Here is an 18,768-nt window from a genome sequence, read left to right as displayed (position 1 = left end):
CTGAGGTTTATTAGGTACTACTACAGATGCCTATTACACTTGGATGCCTAATAAGCAATTCACACCTACCATGTTCAAAACTGAACTCTTAATTCCAACTCCATCTATAAAATCTATTTCTCATTCTTTTATGATCAACTAAATAAATAGCTCCTCCACTGAATCTAGTTTAGAGATCAGCAAACTTTCTGGAAAGGGCCACATAAGAATTATTTTAGGCTTTGCAGACCATAACAATCCTAACTATTCAACTCTACTGCTGAGTGGGGAAGCAGCCATACACAACACAAACAATGGGTATAGCTATTTTGTTACATTTTTACAAAAACAGAAGGATATAGTTTGGCTAATTCCTGATCTACCTCAAAGCCCAAATCTTGGGAGTTATTTTCAATGCCCCAATGTAAAACCTAAATCCTTTTATCTTTACTTTCAAAATATACCTAGAATCTAAACACTCCTGGGTGGCTCAGTTGTTTAAGCATCTGACTCCTGATTTCAGCTCAAGTCATGATCTTAGGGTTGTGAGGTTTGAGCCCCATGGTGTGTCTGGCCCGCACTCAGCAGAGTCTGCTTGAGGTTCTCTCCCTTTAACTCCTGTCCCTTGTGCCCCTCTCCTGAAATACATTAAAAAAAAAAAAAAAATCTAACCATCTAACCATGCCCTATAATCTTACCACCCTAGTCCTGAGGTTTCTGCACTGCAACCAAAGGGCCACAGGAGAGTTAGCACTGCATGAACTACTCACTTGATATAGTTCACAGTTTAAATATTGCACCACTACATTCGTTTTGATGGTATCCTTGAAAAATTGTTTTTACTTATTGTTATGATGGGAAAAATAAAAGCAAGAACTGTAGAAAAACAGATGTGTAACAGGAAATAAAGGTGGCAGTGTCCAATATGATGCCAAGATTTGAGAAGCTGTTTAGTGCCCAACACATATGTCTTATTAGAAAATATATATGGTTAAGGATAAGATTAAATACATATTTTTCAATTTGTGTATATTATCTTCCAATCACTAACTTGTTATAACACAGACACTAAATTGGACCTAACTAAATTATCAATGAAAGTCTTATGCTTTTCTTTTGGCTTAAAAGCTCAAAAAAAGTCAAGACAGGGTAGGCCCGGGTGGCTCAGTGGTTTAGTGCCGCCTTCAGTCCAGGGTGTGATCCTGGAGACCCGGGATTGAGTCCCAAGTCAGGCTCCTTGCATGGAGCCTGCTTCTCCCTCTGCCTGTGTCTGTGCCCCTCTCTCGCTGTGTCTCTCATGAATAAATAAAAAAATCTTAAAAAAAAAAAAAAAAAAAAGTCAGGACAGTAAAAGCATTATGAACAGAGAAGTCTGGGAACCTTTGCCTTAATATCCAGGTTATCATCATTAACCACGTGGACTCAATTTCTTGCATTCTCTCTGTGGGATTGTGAAAATGCACCTTCAGTTTCCTAGGGGGAGCCTAACTGATTGAGAACCCCATCTTCTGTGCTCAAGGCTACACTTGATAAGCTACTTCCAGATAATGACAAGAACAGCAAGAATACTAAAACTGGTCCATTATTGTGAGATGTGTTAACTCCTCTAGTGGGCAGCTTTGGCTTGCCCTGACTTTTTTAGAAATATACCAACAACTGAAGACTTCTATACAACCTTCCTTCCATCTCTCCTACACGGGGGTAAACACCTACATGACTGTCTAACTGACTTCCAGACTCCTCCAGCTCTCCCTGCTCCCCTCTCAGTTATTTTCTTAGTATTATCTCTGGCCCATCAATTCATGTTTACCTTGTTCTCCTGTAATGAACATAACCCTTATTTGCCCTTAGAAGCTGATCAAAAGTAAATTCATCTCAGGAAGAAGTTCTCCTACTCAAGAACCACCTCCCCTCCCCCCCAAAAACACCTCAATGGCCTCCTTCATACTTATGGATAAAATTTTAAGTCTTAGTATGATCTACAAAGCTTTTTAGTGATCTAGCCTCTTCACTACCTTCCCACCACCACTCCCACTCCAATGTGTTTCCATGACCTCAACTCTACCATTCTTACCCCCTTATACTCCCCACACTCCAGGCAAGCCCTTTCTGCTGTTACAGGATTATGTAATAACCCCTTAGGCTCTCCCAATTAGCCTTTGTACTTTCTTCCCTCTGCCTCAAAGGCTCTCCCTCACATGGCTTGCTCACTTTCACTTCATCCTATGTTTTTCTGATCACCCTTTACCAAATATAGCCTCCACTACTGACTATTCTTCTACTCATCTCTATTTTATTTCATTGCACTTATTACCACCTAACATTAAATTATAAATTTGCTTTTCTTCCCCAGTAATAATATATGGGACGTCCATGAGATAAAGAACTTGGTCTGTTTTTGTCACTGTATATCCAGCATCTAAAACACTGCCTAGGGGTACCTGGGGGAAGGGGGGAAGGCTCCATCAGTTAAGTGTCTGCCTCTGGCTCAGGTCATGATCCCAGGGGCCCTGAGCATTAAGGCTCCCTGCTCAGTGGGGAGTCAGCTTTCTTCCTCACCCTCTGCCTCTTCCCCCACTCCTGCATGCACATACTCTCTCTCTCCAATAAATAAGAATCTTTTTAAATTTTTAAAAAATAAAACATTGCCTAAAACATGTAAGGTTTTTTTTTTTTTAATTTATTTATTCATGAGAGAGATAGAGAGGCAGAGACGCAGGCAGATGGTGAAGCAGGCTCCACACAGGGAGCCCGACGTGGGACTCGATCCTGGGTCTCCAGGGCTGAAAAGAGGTGCTAAACCGCTGAGCCACCTGAGCTGCCCTAGAACATGTAAGTCTTAAAAATATATACTACACTGAAAAAGCATAATGTTGCTACTAACATGACAGCTAGAAAGACTTACTAAGGTCTTGAATTACAAATATCGACACTTTGGTAACACCAGTACCTTAATAATAAGAATGGTGCCAGATACTATTCTACATACATTACACACATTTATTCACTTACTCCTCATAACTCAATATAGTAGGTAGGTACCATTATCCTTACCTTACAAAGGAGGAAACGGGTGTCTGGGTGGCTCAGTGGGATAAGGGTCCAACTCAGTTTTAGCTCAGCTCATGATCTCAGGATTACGTGATAAAGCTCCACATTCAGTGAGGAGTTTGCTTGAGATTCTCTTTCTCCCTCTCTCCCTGTATCCCTCCCCCCTGCTCAAAGGCACACAAGCTCTCTCTCTCAAATAATATAAAACCTTAAAAAAATTGTTTAAAAAGAAAAAAGAGGAAACAAGAAGCAGAGACAGAGTCTTTCTCCCTCTCTCCCTGTATCCCTCCCCCCTGCTCAAAGGCACACAAGCTCTCTCTCTCAAATAATATAAAACCTTAAAAAAATTGTTTAAAAAGAAAAAAGAGGAAACAAGAAGCAGAGACAGAGTGAGTTCTCTAAGTTTACCTAGCTGGTACATATCAGAACTTGGGATTCAAATGCAGGCACTTTGCCTATTTAATTTTATTTCTGCCTAACTCCAGGTAGGGCCTGAATCTACAATCCCTGGCTTAGAATACTAATGTTTTATCCCATTAGAATATACTATAAATTGTACTAATTCTAAAATAATTTTTTTCAATTTATTTATTATTTGTTCCTGAGAGAGACAGAGAGGCAGAGAGAGAAGCAGGCTCCATGTAGGGAGCCCGATGTGGGACTCGATCCAAGGATTCCAGGATCATGCCCTGGGCCGAAGGGAGGCGCTCAACCGCTGAGCCACCCAGGCATGCCTAATTCTAAAATTAAAACTTAACCTAGGGGTGCAGTTGGTTAAGTGTTTAACTCCTGGTTTTGGCTCAGGTCATGATCTCAGGGTCCTGGGATCAAGCCACTTGTCAGGCTCCATGCTCAGCATGGAATTCACTTGAGATCGTCTGTCCCTCCTGCTCGTGCTCTCTCTCTCTCTCTCTCAAATAAGTTAATAAATCTTTAACAAAATAGAATAAAATTAGAACTAAGTTAAATTTATACATGAACATGGCTTAGAAACGTGGAAAAACAAGAACATGACTCTTTGGGTGGTGGTAACAGCTTCATTTTCATTAAAAAATTGCTAGGTAATAAATAAAATGAATTTAAAAAATACAAGACAATATGCCAAAATAAATGACAAAAATAATGAGTTGAAAAAAAAATAATGAGTTGACACTATGGCACAGTAAGATCCTGCACAAGTCAAAACCCATCTGGGCCCTCACATTAACCTGTGAAATGGGAGCAGTACAAGGTATTAATGAAACAGTGCACGTTAAAACATAATAAAACTGTCAGGTAAGTAGGCACAAAATAAATGTTGGATGAATAGAAATCTTAAGTAGTAGCAAAATTAAAAGATTAGTGTGGAAAAGGAATGGTCAGGAAGAGAAGTAACTGGGATCAATTGATGGGTATGAATTAAAAGCTGAAACAGGCAAAGAAGAGCTTTAGAAAGAAGCAGCAGAGCACAAGTGTAGGAAAATTCTAGGACAGTAAGGTCTGGCTGTAATGGAAGGTTAATATTCAAAAAGAAGAGAACAAGGTTGGGAAGGCAATATATGGAACCTGACTCTAGCAGGTCTAATGCTATGATGAAGATCCTCAAAAAGTATGCAAAAAGCTAGTCAGAGATTACAAGCAAGGGAATGTGTAAAAATAAAAAGTGGTTCTAAGAATAATCTAGAGACAGTGAATAGAAAGCAATAAACAAACATTTCAGGAAGGCAAACTATTAAAGCTAACGCAATGGCATAAATATGTGATAATGACCTAAACTCAGGAGGTGGTAAGATTACAAAAAAAGAAAGTGAATGTGATTTGCCAAGTTGGAATAGCAATCAAATACTGAACTTCTAAAACTTTAGTCATATTCTAAGTCTACGGATAAAGTCTGAATGCACATCAGCATTAGACATCAGTTCTCCCACAATGGTACAGTGACATGCCACCACAAAGCTATGAAGGAGTCTGCATAGTATGCAAGCTAAGAAATGATTTGTTCTTACAAACTGTAACTGATTAAACGTTATGCTTACTAATACCAGCATTCTCCCATTCTGAAAGGAGTTTTTGAAGAGAATCTCACACACACAGATTAGAACAAGAACGTTATGCCAACAGAGATCATTTGTCAAGGGTGTTTGCTATGGAAAAAGTTCAGAGCCATTGTTCTAATAATATTACTTTTATGGAAACATGTTCAACTTTTTAAAGCCTCTTCTTCTCAGTGGACAAACACCAGAATTAGTCAGGAAAGGAGTCTCAGTTACATCAGGATGCATCTGTCCCCTGAGGTAGGGTAAATGATACCTGAATGATTTCAACCTTTTTGTCAAGGGGTGCATAGAGAACAGGAGGCTTTCTTTTCCAGTCTAAGATACTGAATAAATTTAAGTTCCTTTCCACCTTCCCACTATTTAACGGTTGCTGCAGGGAAAAAGAGAATATTCAGACTATCATAGAAATATAGCAAAGAGGAAAAAAAAAATCACTCACCATCATTTAGGGCATCAATGGCAGCCACTTTTTTATCATTTGCCTGATCCATCATTTCCTCGGTTATCTAGGGGGAAATTGTAGGTCAACTTAGAAGTAACAGAGAAAGCAAAGAGAAGAAAGGAGCTTGGGCTTTTTTAGGGATGGGGTAGACACAACCCCCATTTTCATTCATTTTTCTCTAGTCTCCAGGGAGCAAGAGAATAACTATGGTGTAAGCTTAGTAAGAAATTACATAGGATGAGCTTTAATCTTTCATAATAAGCAAAAAAATTTCACTCCCTACCCTTTACTGTAGACATGACCTTTGCTTCCCTCCATCCCAACCAACCTAAGCAGGATTTTCTTGCCTTATTCCACCACTTCCTTTCTAGTTAAACACAAATACTGCAACTCAATCTCCTTGTAAACATGTAACCAAAACTACTAAAACTACTTCCTATTAGACTTGAATTTTAAGTGAAATGTCTCATTCTTTTGTTCCAACAAACCTCTACTGAGTACCTATAACTGTACAGAACACTGTACAAGATGCTGACGATACAAAGACCATTAGTAACAAAAACTTTTAAGAAACATCCCATCTAAATTGAAGTTAAGCAGTTTCTTAAAAGGCAAAAAGATCTATTCTATCATCAACCACTCTGTAAAATATTACTGGTCCTGGCTAATTCATTAAGAAAATGATCTGACAGGTGTAAGAATTGGAAGGAAACACAAAGCTGTCTTCAAGTTTACCTATAAAACCCAATAGAACTGACAGGTTATTAAATATACTAAAAAAATTTTTTCAATAAAGTCCTCAGAAACAACATAAAAAAACCAAGAGTTCTCCACATCAGCAAAAATCAGTTACAAAATAGGACAGAACAAGATACCATTCTAAGAACATGTAAGACTTTCAAAGGGGGGGAGGAGTAAAATTCTATTAAAGAACACAAGATGTATATACTCTGTTCATGGAAAAGACTTTTTTTTAATACTTCATCCTAACCAAGTTACTCAATAAATTTGAAGTAATTCCAACAAAAATTTCTATTAAGTTTAAAACTCGTTTTAAAAGAAAAAAAAAAAAAAACACACTTTACCAGATAGTAAGACAATCTACAAAGGCAAATTAAAAAAAATGTTAAAAAGGACAACTTCAGTTTGTCAATAATATGGTACACATGATGCCCTAAGCAAGTGTAAAGCCATCTTTCACTTAATGTAGAAATCCTCAAAGAACAAGATTAAATGAAGACTTGAAGTCTGATACGGGAGCCAAGTGCTCCATCTGCTTTCACCCTTCCAGCAGGTGTCAAACTTGGTGACCACACAATTCTATTTTCAAATGTAATGCAGGACACACAAAATCTAGATTCAAGTGAAGAGAATGCATGTTATCTAATCACTCTCCAATAAATCTGGAATCCCAAATGCCTATACCAATAAGCATAATAGCAAACCAAAAATAAACCTGTCCCAAAGAAAGGTACAGCCCAGTAGCAAGAAGAAAAAAAATTCCCCTATAAACTCATAATGATAAGCCAGGCTTTCTTTCTTTTTTATTTTTTTTAAGATTTTATTTTATTTTTTTAATTTATTTATGATAGTCACAGAGAGAGAGAGAGAGAGGCAGAGACACAGGCAGAGGGAGAAGCAGGCTCCATGCACCGGGAGCCCGACGTGGGATTCGATCCCGGGTCTCCAGGATCGCGCCCCTGGGCCAAAGGCAGGCGCCAAACCGCTGTGCCACCCAGGGATCCCAAGCCAGGCTTTCAAACGGAATTCCCATTACTCGTATAGTCATACAAACAACAACAAAAAACCATGCTGAGAATTTATAAGTGGTCCTTGACTTGGTAGCTCCAATTCACAATCCTGCTGGAAGCAAACACTTTCCTCTTTGGAGGAATACTCGTACCCAGGCCTCAAAAACTTTTCCAGGTGAAATGTCAAAGAACTCATCAAAATTCCAACACACATATGTGCGTCATCAAAATACACACACATGTGTACACACACCATCCACAAGTAAACAAAGAACCTCCTCAATGAGCAAGAGTCAGGAAAAATAAGAGTATCACCAGGAAGAGTTGACAAAGATTTCAATGTGTTTAAGAGAATAAAGACAAGTTCTGAAAATGCGCAAGAAGGGACTCATAAAGAACCAGTATACTTTAAAATGAATCCAAGCAAGACCTAAAAATGGAAAACCTAAGCATTCAAATTCAAACATCAACAGACCACTGACTGAATGCATACATAATCCAGCAGTTATAAGGAAATGGAATTAAATAGTGAAAAAGTCCCTACATAGAACTCCAGAATGACAGTAGAGAGAATGGGAAGTGGCAGTAATTAAAAGATACCAGATGAAAATGTTCCAAATGTTCCAGAATTAAAGAAAGTTAACCCTGGAATTTAAAATGCTCAATAAATCCCAGGTAGCACATATACAATGTTATAAACCTAGACATATCAAAGTGACAGGGCATCAATAGAATACATAGTTTTTAAAAATTCCTTTCACAAACAGTGACAAAAGTACCTATATGTATTCTTGAAGATGCACATGATCTCTATGGAGAAAACACTAATAAATTATTTACAAACAGGAGAAAAGGCCTGAAAATTGGAACACATTCATGGGTAATCACAATAGTGAGCTGTATCTTCTCCCTAACTTGATTTTAGATTTAATGCAATTCTGGGGCGGGGAGTGAGATTGATATTCTAAAATTTATATGGAAAAAGGTCAACAAAATAGCCAAAATAATCCTAAATTGTTGGAGGTCCCCCTATCAGATAACAAGACTTAACATACAGCCAAATAAGATAATGTGTCATTAGCACATGAATAAAGACAAGGAGAACAGAACACCAGAATTGGCTCACACACACATGGAAACAGTGTATTTTGGAATTGGTGAGGAAAGGAATTCTTTAATAGTACTGACACATATATTAAAGGTGAAAGGCTAACATATATAATTTCAGAAGCAAAAATGATTATTAGCAATTATAACCTTGAGGTAACAAAGCATAATATATAAAAATTATTTAACTGTACTAAAAAACTGTTTATTAAGATGACATAAAGCAAAGACAAGCCATAAACTAGCAAAAAATATGTGAAGCACATATAGATGACAAATTGTTAGTCTCTAGAATATAAAATGAACTATAAATCAGAAAAAGACAACCCAGAAGAAAAATGGGGAAAGTCACAACAGGACTTCACAAATACCCGTGAATGATCAATAAACATTAAAATATGCTCAACTTCATTAGAAATTAGAAAAACACAACTTAAAGGCCACGAGGACATACTATTTCACACAGTAAGACTGGCAAAGATGAAATCTGATAGTACCAAATGTCAGTGAGGACATGGACTAAACCACTATTACACTATTTCAGTATTATTCACTGAAGCCTTTTTTCATTATCAACCCCCAAAGAGCCATCTGAGACATTTTTTAATACTCCCTCACTCCATTTTAACACCACACAGATACACTGCATGTATGTTATGACCCTTTAGGAGATCCTTAACCACTGTAATATCTAAGTTTTCTGCAAACCCCTCCCAAGAACCAATTTTCACTACCTTGAGGGTAATACTATACCCATTGTGACAAAACCATTTTTTTGGAAAAACAATTTGGTCTTAAGACACCCCATTAATAAGCAATTCTATTTCTAAATGTAAGTGTTAGGTGAATTCTGTAGTCTAAAGAGTAGTCAAAATAGATGCAAACTGAAAAAACAGGTAAACAATGTAACAAAGATTTCAGAGATGGTTCCAGAGAATATGATTAAAAATAATGGGAGGGGAGTTCCTGGCTGGCTCAGTCAGTGGAGCATGTGACTCTTGATCTTGGGATCACAAGTTCGAGTCCCATGTTGGGTATACTGCTTAAAAATAAAATCTTTAAAATAAAATAAATAAAAATGGAGGGCAACTTTCACAACTTTTAGTTTATTACTAAAATGCTTTCCTAAATACCTTAAGTCAGAGAAGGATTTAATATGTGTTTTTCCTGGCAGAATTATGTCATAAATCACTGCAATAGGTAGGACCTTCACATTCCTTACAACAAGCAGAAAATAAGCCATTGAACTTACCTCTACATTTTCATCTCCCATTTCTTGAGGAGCATCAGTATCTGGTTCAATTACACCTTCATTGTCAATTTCTGCCAAAGTTAAGAAAATGGTAAGACCTGTGCTGTCCAATACAGCATCCACTAGCCACATGAGACCATCAAAATCTAATGAACTATGGTTATTCCAACTGGTAAGTGAGGTATTTTACTCTGTTATTTAAACAGATGCAACTATAAAATATTTCCCTATTAAATGCTACTTTATTGTTTAGTTGAGATTACATTTCACTTTAACTGTCGCATCATTGGCATTTATCACTGTCTTGTAGTGAGAATGTTGGCAAGGGCATTGTTTCTAGTCTTACACAGCCACACCAATTTAGTTCAACAAATGATTTGGTTCAAATATTTTATTCTACACAACAATGTAATGTTTTAAAAAATATTTTATGCAGATAGTACAAATTATAGTGATGATATAAATCATAATGAAATATTTTAGAAATAAATTTTAATTTAAAAATAAAGGCACAATGCTGATGCAGCATCAAACCCAAAAGCTAGCACTATAACCAAAACCACAAAAGAAACTTTTAGAAAGAGATGTCATAAATTTCATGATGGACAACTACAATTACTACAGCAAAGCAAAACAAAATAATTTCAATATAAAAACACTTTTCGGGCAACCCCGGTGGTTCAGCGATTTAATGCCGCCTTCAGCCCAGGGCCTGATCCTGGGGACCTCGGATCGAGTACCAGGTCGGGCTCCCTGCGTGGAGCCTGCTTCTCTCTCTGCCTGTGCCCCCCACCCTGTCTCTCGTGATTAAATAAATAAAAAAATCTTAAAAAAAAAAAAAAAACTTTTCACAATAACATGATATTGGGACATTTTTAGCAGAGTGAATTTAACGCTTCCTGCTGTCAAAATTTTAAGAATGTAACTGAGGGGTGCCTGGTTGCCTCAATCAGAAGAGTATGTGACTCTTGATCTCAGAGTTATGAGTTCAAGCCCCACTCTGGGTGTAGAGATTAAATAAATAAACTTAAAAAAAAAAAAAACAAAAAAGAATGAAACTGAAATTAGCTGCCTGAAATCCGAATTTCTATCAAACAAAAAAATTTTAGTCAATTTTTAACAGGAACTACTTTGTAACTTAGTCTAACAATAAAAATTCATTCACAAAATGAATTCATTCATACACAAAAAATGCTTTTGGATGAAGAGTTGGTAAGATATTATCACAGTTCTAGAAATTGTTGGAAAATTACAATATTCAAAAAGATATTTTACAAAAAGTGAAAGATTAAACCCCCAAAGAAGCTCTAACAGTAGCGAAGATCAACTGATATAAAATTTTAAAAATTCCAAGTACTTTTCTTTAGCTTTTAGACAGAGTATTAATTAAGGGATTGCCCAATTAATAACTGGAATATATATTTGTAGTCTCAAAGGACTTCTAAATTTAAGCAAAGATTTTTGTCAGTTTGCAGCCTAAAAAAAACTCGCCAGACAAGGGACACCTGGGTGGCTCAGCGGTTGAGTGTGTGCCTTTGGCTCAGGGCCTGATCCCAGGGTTCCAGTCGAGTTCTGCATCAGGCTCCTTGCATGGAGCCTGCTTCTCTTCCCTCTGTGTCTCTGCCTCTCTCATGAATAAAAAAAAAGTCTTAAAAATAAAAAACTATCAGACAAAAAATAACCCAACTCCTGGCATATCATTTCTTCTAAAATCAACAAGATTTATCAATGTGGATGCAAGTAGTAAAAGGAAAATAATTTTCTGGTATTTGATTCAGTTACTGGAAAACTTTTACATGTATTAGAACTTGGATATGTAACCCAACCACAAATTTCATTAACTCTGAATACAGATATTCAGTTATTCACATATTTTCAACAAAAATATAACATCTAACATCTGCACTGAAATTGCTGTAAGTACACAATACACTCTGGATTTTGAAAACAGTATGAAAAAACTTTTCCATATTGAATACATGTTGAAATATTATTATTTCAGATATGTTGTTAGTTTAGATACATGGAGTTAATTTCATGTTTAATTTTTATTTTTTAAATGTAGCCACTAGAAAATTTTGCTTCATATGTAGCTCAGCTATATTACATTTCCATTAGCCCCGATTTAGTCAATTTAGTAAAAATTGGCACAGGATTTTATCACGAGATTATCAAGTAACAAACTAACTACGATCTCCTCACCTAGATCACTTTCCTCACTTGATGGTTCGTCTGTCTTTATGTTTTCCTCCGCCTTCTTACTATCTGTTTTTTCTTCCTAGCAAAGGGAAGGCAAACAATGCGTTCAATATTTAATAACATACCCAGTATGTATACTAATTTATAAAAACTTACGTAAAAGCTGTTCACATACATTATATTGCAGATGTTAATGTGCCCTTTCTTTCCCTGTTTCGGTGAATTTGTCTTAGTTTTGTTATCATTTCTTTTTAAATTAAGAATAGGTTCAATGCCTCCTCCATACCTTTTAAACAAGTTTTAGAATTTAAAAAATGCTGAACTTTAGGAAGCTAATAACCCATACTGATGTTGCACCCTCCAAAAGGCACTGTGGTCCACAATTTCCGATCATCAACCCATGATTATTTCTGCAAAATAAAGTCTGAGCATTCATAAGTGGAATGAATGTTGAGATTATGCTTTACTGCCAAGCAAATATACTAAAAATCTTTACATTTTCATGGGTTTTTGAGTTTGGAATTTCAAATAAGAATAATGAAACTATACAGAAAGAATGAGAAATCAAAGAATTTCAAGGTATACATGATGAAAACCAAATTTCCTTCCCATCCCAGAAGTAACTAGTGTGTTTTCTGGTGTATCCCATTATATATTCCCAACACATAAGACAACTCTGCATTTCCATCTATTTAACAATGCTGTGTATCATACAGAATATATCAAATCAACGTACCCCCATCTATTCATTCAACTCTAGTAGTATAAATTATGTATAACCATTTACTTAGGATGCTACTCTTTATAATCCCGAAATACTAAAATCAAAACCCTACCCTATGACAAAATATATGTTGAGACCCTATCACATGCAAGCTATCAGATGCTTTGGCATATAATTCCAAATCAGAATGTTTTATTACAAAAATATTTTAGCAGAGATACAGATTGAGTATAATTCTGTCTTCATACATGTTTACAAAATGGCAAAATATGCTATGTAGGTAGCCTTTCAAAAGTATCCTATCAGGAACTAGTAAATTCTGACAAATGATGCCTCTTAAAAAAAAGAATAACTACTTTGGGGCTTTTGCTTAACTTCCCTCACTTCACTTGTTCAAAGATAGAACTTCTGATTTCATATCCAGATGGATAAACCTTGTTTAGGGTTCTAAACAATAAAACATTAAATTCTCTTATCAATTTAAGACCGCTAATTAGAAAACTTGGGGAGGGGCACCTGAGAAGCTCAGTCTGACTCTTGATTTCAACTCAGGTCATAATATCAGGGTCATGAGATTGAGCTCTGTGTTAGGCTCCACGCTCAGCTCCAAGTCTAAGAGTGTCTCTCTCTCTGCCCCTTTCCCATGCTCATGTGTGCTCTCAAAAGCAAGCAAGCAAGCAAGCTTGAAAAAATATTTTAGACATGAAAACACAAAATAGAAAAAATTCTGAAGGAAGCATTCTTTTTTTTGAAAGGAGGAGAAAAGGAAAGGAAAAAGAGAATGGCAAGGTTTCTGGAGAAGGATCAGAAGAAACTGAAATATGAGTGCTTCGAGAGTTAGGAGGGTTGGCATTTACACCCCCTACCGTTAGTTGTTAGGGCTGGTTTCTTGCCCACTTTAAGGAGTAGAGTGGGTTTTTTCCATTTTCTTTCTCAAGAGCCACCCAGTCTTTTTCATCCCCCCCACCAAGCTCTTCTCCTGAAGGAAGCATTCTTAGGGGTACATCCAACCCCACTTCTAAACTTCAGCTACTGGCAACCTTCTCCTAAATTTTTGTATCTTTTTGCAAATATGCTGACTCCCTTAGAAATATCCCTCAGTGATACGGTAGAAAAATTTAAGAATTACGGATTTGGGCTATTTTCATTTTCTTCACAAATATTAACCAAGTACCCACAATGCATAGGGTACCCTACGCATACCCTGCATACCCACCTGTGCTAGGGTGCTAAACATACAATGACGATGATTCATAGTGCACACAGTCACAGAGCTTAATACCCACAGGTCATGCATGTTATATGCACGAGCTTTTAATTTTAAGAACAGCAAACATTCAACCCTAAATTCTCAGTGTTAAATCAGATTCCAGATACTCTATGTCCAAACAGAAATTTTAAAAAGATCTTATTTCCAAGTGATCCTGAAGAAATCAGGGGTGGTAATTTGAGAGAAGCACTTTAAAAACCGTATAGTACTTTATCACTAAATATACAAATGAAATTCGTAACTTACCTTGATATTGTCTTCTGATTTAGTTTTATGAGTAGCAGGTGGTATTTTACCCCCCATGCTTGAGGAAGATGAGAAAAAAGATATTTGTTTAGAAAGCTAAAATTCACTAGGCAAGCAACATTTACACTGGGAAAAAAAGGTATTTAGATGGTTACCTTTTCAAACCTTTAAAGGTAAGTTCAATTAATTTGAATGAGTCAATATTGTTTTTTTCAGCTTAAAATTTTATTTTTAGCATACTGGTTAATGAAAATCTAACCCATTCCTTGCCTCAATAAGCCTAATAAACATATAGCTTCTCTGTGACCATTCCCAGAAAAGAGGCAGAAAAACATGCAATGACAAAATCATTTGTATAAGCTGTTTCGAATTCAGTAGGTATACTGCATCCAAAACTTCCAACTTTAGTAAGAGCTCACTTAAATTCAAAGAATCAATTTAGAATCATCATGAAGTTTGTTCCAAAAAATGTTTGTTTCCTCGGGGACCCACAAAGATTCTTTGTTTGTATTTCATATGCCCCCCACAGTATAGATTTTCTCCTTATCCCTTCTATAAGCTACCCATTAATACTTCCCCTTGGTCTTGTAAGTTCTTTCCCAAATAACCCATGGCAACACCATGAATTATACACAGTAACTTAAAAATAAGCAGAAAAGACTATGAAGAATTAGTGCTATGTGCTCCATTTGGGGCAGACTCTGAAATACATGGTCCCCATTCAGCAGTCCAGAGACTAAATGTTCAATGGGGTATGGGCACTCCTCCACAATAGTGAAAGCTGGCAGTCACAAGGACTTAACTAAAATCTGCCTTAAAAAAAGAAAAAGAAGCCATTAACTTTTATATAAAAAAGATACAGTCATTTGGAAAAGAAAAAAGAATTGACCTTAAAACACCTGAAAATATTGATTTACATTCATTTCAAGTGGGTGGAATTTCTGTACACAAGGTATGCGTATGTCTAAGTCGGATTTAAATGGATATAGATTTCCAAATGGAAAACGAATTTGGTTCTCCAAAGTTTTTATCAACTTATGCTTTGTATAAGCAGTTCATAAGAATTCCAGTACTTCTATTAAAGAAAAACAAAAAATCCAGTAGTCCCACACCTTGGACAACATTTAGCTATTGTCCATCTTTTACATTTTTAGCCATTTTGATAAAATGTATAGGGTACCTCTTTGTAGTTGGGTCCCTTTTCATTTATTTATTGGCCATCTGAATAGCCTCTTTTGTAAAATTCAACTTTCATTCAGCTTTCCATTAGATGGTCTGTTATATTCATCTGTAGATGTTCTTTGTATACTCTATATATAAACCCTCAAAGTTTTATTTTTTATTATTTTTTAAAGATTTTATTTAGTCATGAGAGACACTGAGAGAGAGGCAGAGACACACATAGGCAGAGGGAGAAGCAGGCTCCACGCAGGGAGCCTGGCGTGGGACTCCATCCTGGGTCTTTAGGATCACACTCTCTGGGCCAAAGGCGGTGCTAAACCACTGAGCCACCTGGGCTGCCCACTCTGTAAGTTTTATGTGTTACAAATATCTTCTCTTACTCTGTGGCTTGCCTTAACACTTACAATGAGGCCAACATGAACCAAAACTATAACTCTAAAACAACAAATGCAATAATAAACAAAGTTTGAAATTTCTTGTTAAGCACCAATCAAGAAAAACACACACTTTCCCCATTCCTTTTAATGTGACAGTTAAAAAAAATTTTCAGACTCAGTACCCTTGATAAGGAAAACCAGTTTCCACATGCAAAAAAATTTTAAGTCTTAGTTTGTAATTCAGCAAAATAAAATGATTTAATAAGAAACAGGCATATAAAAACACAATTCTTTAAAATTCTGATCCACAGGGATGCCTGGATGGCTCAGTGTTTGAGCATCTGCCTTTGGCTCTGGGCGTGATCCCAGACAGAGTTCCAGGATCGAGTTCTCCATCAGGCTCCCAGTAAAGCCTGCTTCCCCTGTGTCTCTGCCTCTGTGTGTCTCTAATGAATAAATAAAAATCTTAAATAAATAAAATTCAAATCTACAGAAAATCTACTTTTCAAAGAGCGCAGTAATCAAACAATAGCTCTTTGGCAGTTAAATCTTAATGAAGACACACAGCTCCTTAAGCTGTGTTTTTCATAAGTTTCAAAATGCAACATCCAGGAAATGTATTTGAGTGGACATTCAAACAAAGCCGTAACAATCCAACTTCTGTTAAAATTTCAGGAAGGGACAGTCTTACCAAGAAACGTATTAAGCTAGAGGTGTCTAGGTGGCTCAGCAGATTAAGCATCCAGTGTTTCACCTCAGGTCATGATCTCAAGGTTGTGGGATTGAACCCTCTGGCTCCACGCTAAGTGTGGGATCGGCTTGAGATTCTTTCCCTTTCCCTATGCCCCTGTCCCCGCTTGCTCACAGGAGCTTGTGGTGCACTCCCTCTGACTAAAATAAATCAATCTTAAAAAAAAAAAAAAGTATTGGAGATCCCTGGGTGGCTCAGCGGTTTAGCGCGCCTGCCTTTGGCCCAGGGCACGATCCTGGAGTCCCGGGATCGAGTCCCTCGTCGGGCTCCCAGCATGGAGCCTGCTTCTCCCTCCTCCTGTGTCTCTGCGTCTCTCTCTCTATGCCTATCATAAATAAATCTTAAAAAAAAAAAAAAAAAAAAGTATTAAGCTAATTCTAAGGAGACAAACCCAAATTACCGATTTCATTTAAAATGATCCAAAATAACTGGCTTGTAATGTGCAAAACTGCCAATGACATGAAAGTCAAGGAAAGACTGAAGAATTCTTTCAGAATAGAGATTAGGAATCACAACAATAAAGTGCAACATGTAATTCTGAGAATTACAGAACATTAATGCCTCATTCTTAGTTTCCTGAGTTTAATATGGTTGTATTGGAGAGACTGTCCTTGTATTTTAGGAAATACACAATGGTGCTGGGGCACAACACTGGAAATTGTCTCCGGAAAAATGCTGTTTGTACTGAACTTGCAATTTGCATGCACATTTCAAAATTTTTTTAAATTTTAAAACAGGGAGGTAAGGAACACAAGAAGGTTTATTCAATAAGCTACATTTAAGAGTTTCTCACATTCCAAATTCTAGTTAACCACCGGAAAGTTAACATCAATTTATGGGGACAGAAATTTCATTTAATGCTTCCAAGACTTAAAACAAGCTAATTCTCTTCCCAACATTGCAAACTAGACTTTGCTAGTATAGGCTTTTATGTTGCCAAGAAGGGTAGTGCAGAGACCCTCCTTGTAAGGAATCACACAAAACCCCAATTCATAATTCTCTTAATTTGATACATTCAAGTTGCTTTGAGCAATAGTTACTTATGCACCTGTACAAAAAACGGTGCTATATTCTAAATTTATTGACAGAAGTGCATCCTGTCCACTTCATTTAAAATGCTGACTGAAAGCCCTGTGCCATGCACTGTGCTGAAGGTTATAACACCTGTTGATTTTAAGTTACCATAAAATGAAGGTGTTCAAAAATGCTTCTTCCTATATAAAAACAAAAATACCCCAAAACATATTTGTTGAAAAGATTATTGTCTCTCTGGATCCTCACTAACTGAGCCGAAAGAATTTTTATTTCCCTTTGTTCAATTTAAAAGGTTGTTAAATACATTCTTGGGACATCTGGGTGGTTCAGTAGGTTGAGCATCTGCCTTTGGCTAAGGTCCTGATCCCAATGTCATGGGATCAAGCCAGTCATAGGGTTCCCTGCTCAGGGAGTGTGCTTTTCCTTCTCCCGACCCCCTGCTTATGCTCTCTTGCCGTCTCTCCCTTTCAAATAAATAAAATCTTAAAAAAAAAAACAAAAACAAAAACAAAAAAAACAAATTCTTAACATCAAATAAAATTTTAAACTATAAACAATGGTAAAATTCTGGCATATGTGCAAATAAATTGTTCTTCAATGTCTAAGCCTAGGTACCTATGACTAAGATCTAAGTACTAACAGAGTGGAACTCTGATACGGTTTCAACCTGAGGAGCCCTTATAGTAGGATTAGGCCTAAGAATATTCCTGGACCCAGAAGTCTCCACATTCAGCCCAATCTCCTAAAATCCTGCCCTTAAGAAGGCTGACATGAAAGCAGAGAGAAAGTTTTGCATTTCTAGCAATAGCCTTAAATACTACAAAAAATTTTAATTTAGATTAAAATAGATAATGAATGCTTCAGAATGGGGCCTCTACGTGCCCAAGGTGCTTTATCTTACTTAAACCGAAAATCTAGGATACCAAAGGAAAAATATAGACTTAAAAAAAATGGGATTACCTATGTGAAACGTTAAAAAAAAAAAAAAGGGATACATAAGGATGTTCTAGAAATAATGGCTGACAATATTTTCCAGATCTTAAACTGGAATTTTCTACATAGCCACAGTCATATAATAGAGTTAGCACAAGTTATGCTGTTAGATAACGTTTTTTTCTTCACACCTCCCTTTCTCCTCACCAGCAGTTGAACAAAACATTTTATACACTCAGTATAAGGTTCACTCTTGGCATCAATTATTTCCTCCTGTGGTACATGCGTCAGCGTCACCTGGAATTTTATAAGCAATTAATTGTAGGCTCTTTCCTCTACTAATAGAAGAGATTAAAAGCATACAAATATCTTAAGTGAGGCATTCGGATAATCAAGTTATTCAATAGAAAAACAAAACAACCGGAGTAAAATC

At 36.6% G+C, this 18,768-nt stretch overlaps 1 protein-coding gene across 2 annotated transcripts in view; it reads right to left on the bottom strand.

Moving 5' to 3' along the window:
* ST13 (ST13 Hsp70 interacting protein) overlaps window positions 1–18,768 on the bottom strand; it is a 33,831-nt gene that overhangs the window by 13,186 nt on the left and 1,877 nt on the right. For both annotated transcript variants that reach the window (XM_025458913.3, XM_049115812.1), the window contains exons 2-5: window positions 14,058–14,115; window positions 11,821–11,896; window positions 9,619–9,689; window positions 5,506–5,572 (exon numbers count right to left, since the gene is read on the bottom strand). In XM_025458913.3, the coding sequence (XP_025314698.1) occupies window positions 5,506–5,572; window positions 9,619–9,689; window positions 11,821–11,896; window positions 14,058–14,115 (272 nt within the window). The remainder of the gene's footprint in view (window positions 1–5,505; window positions 5,573–9,618; window positions 9,690–11,820; window positions 11,897–14,057; window positions 14,116–18,768) is intronic.

The sequence above is a fragment of the Canis lupus genome, chromosome 10 (genome assembly GCF_003254725.2).
Source record: "Canis lupus dingo isolate Sandy chromosome 10, ASM325472v2, whole genome shotgun sequence".
Classification (NCBI taxonomy): Eukaryota; Metazoa; Chordata; class Mammalia; order Carnivora; family Canidae; genus Canis; species Canis lupus.
Note: the sequence above shows the minus strand (reverse complement) of the source record. Positions and strands in the feature narration are given on the sequence as shown.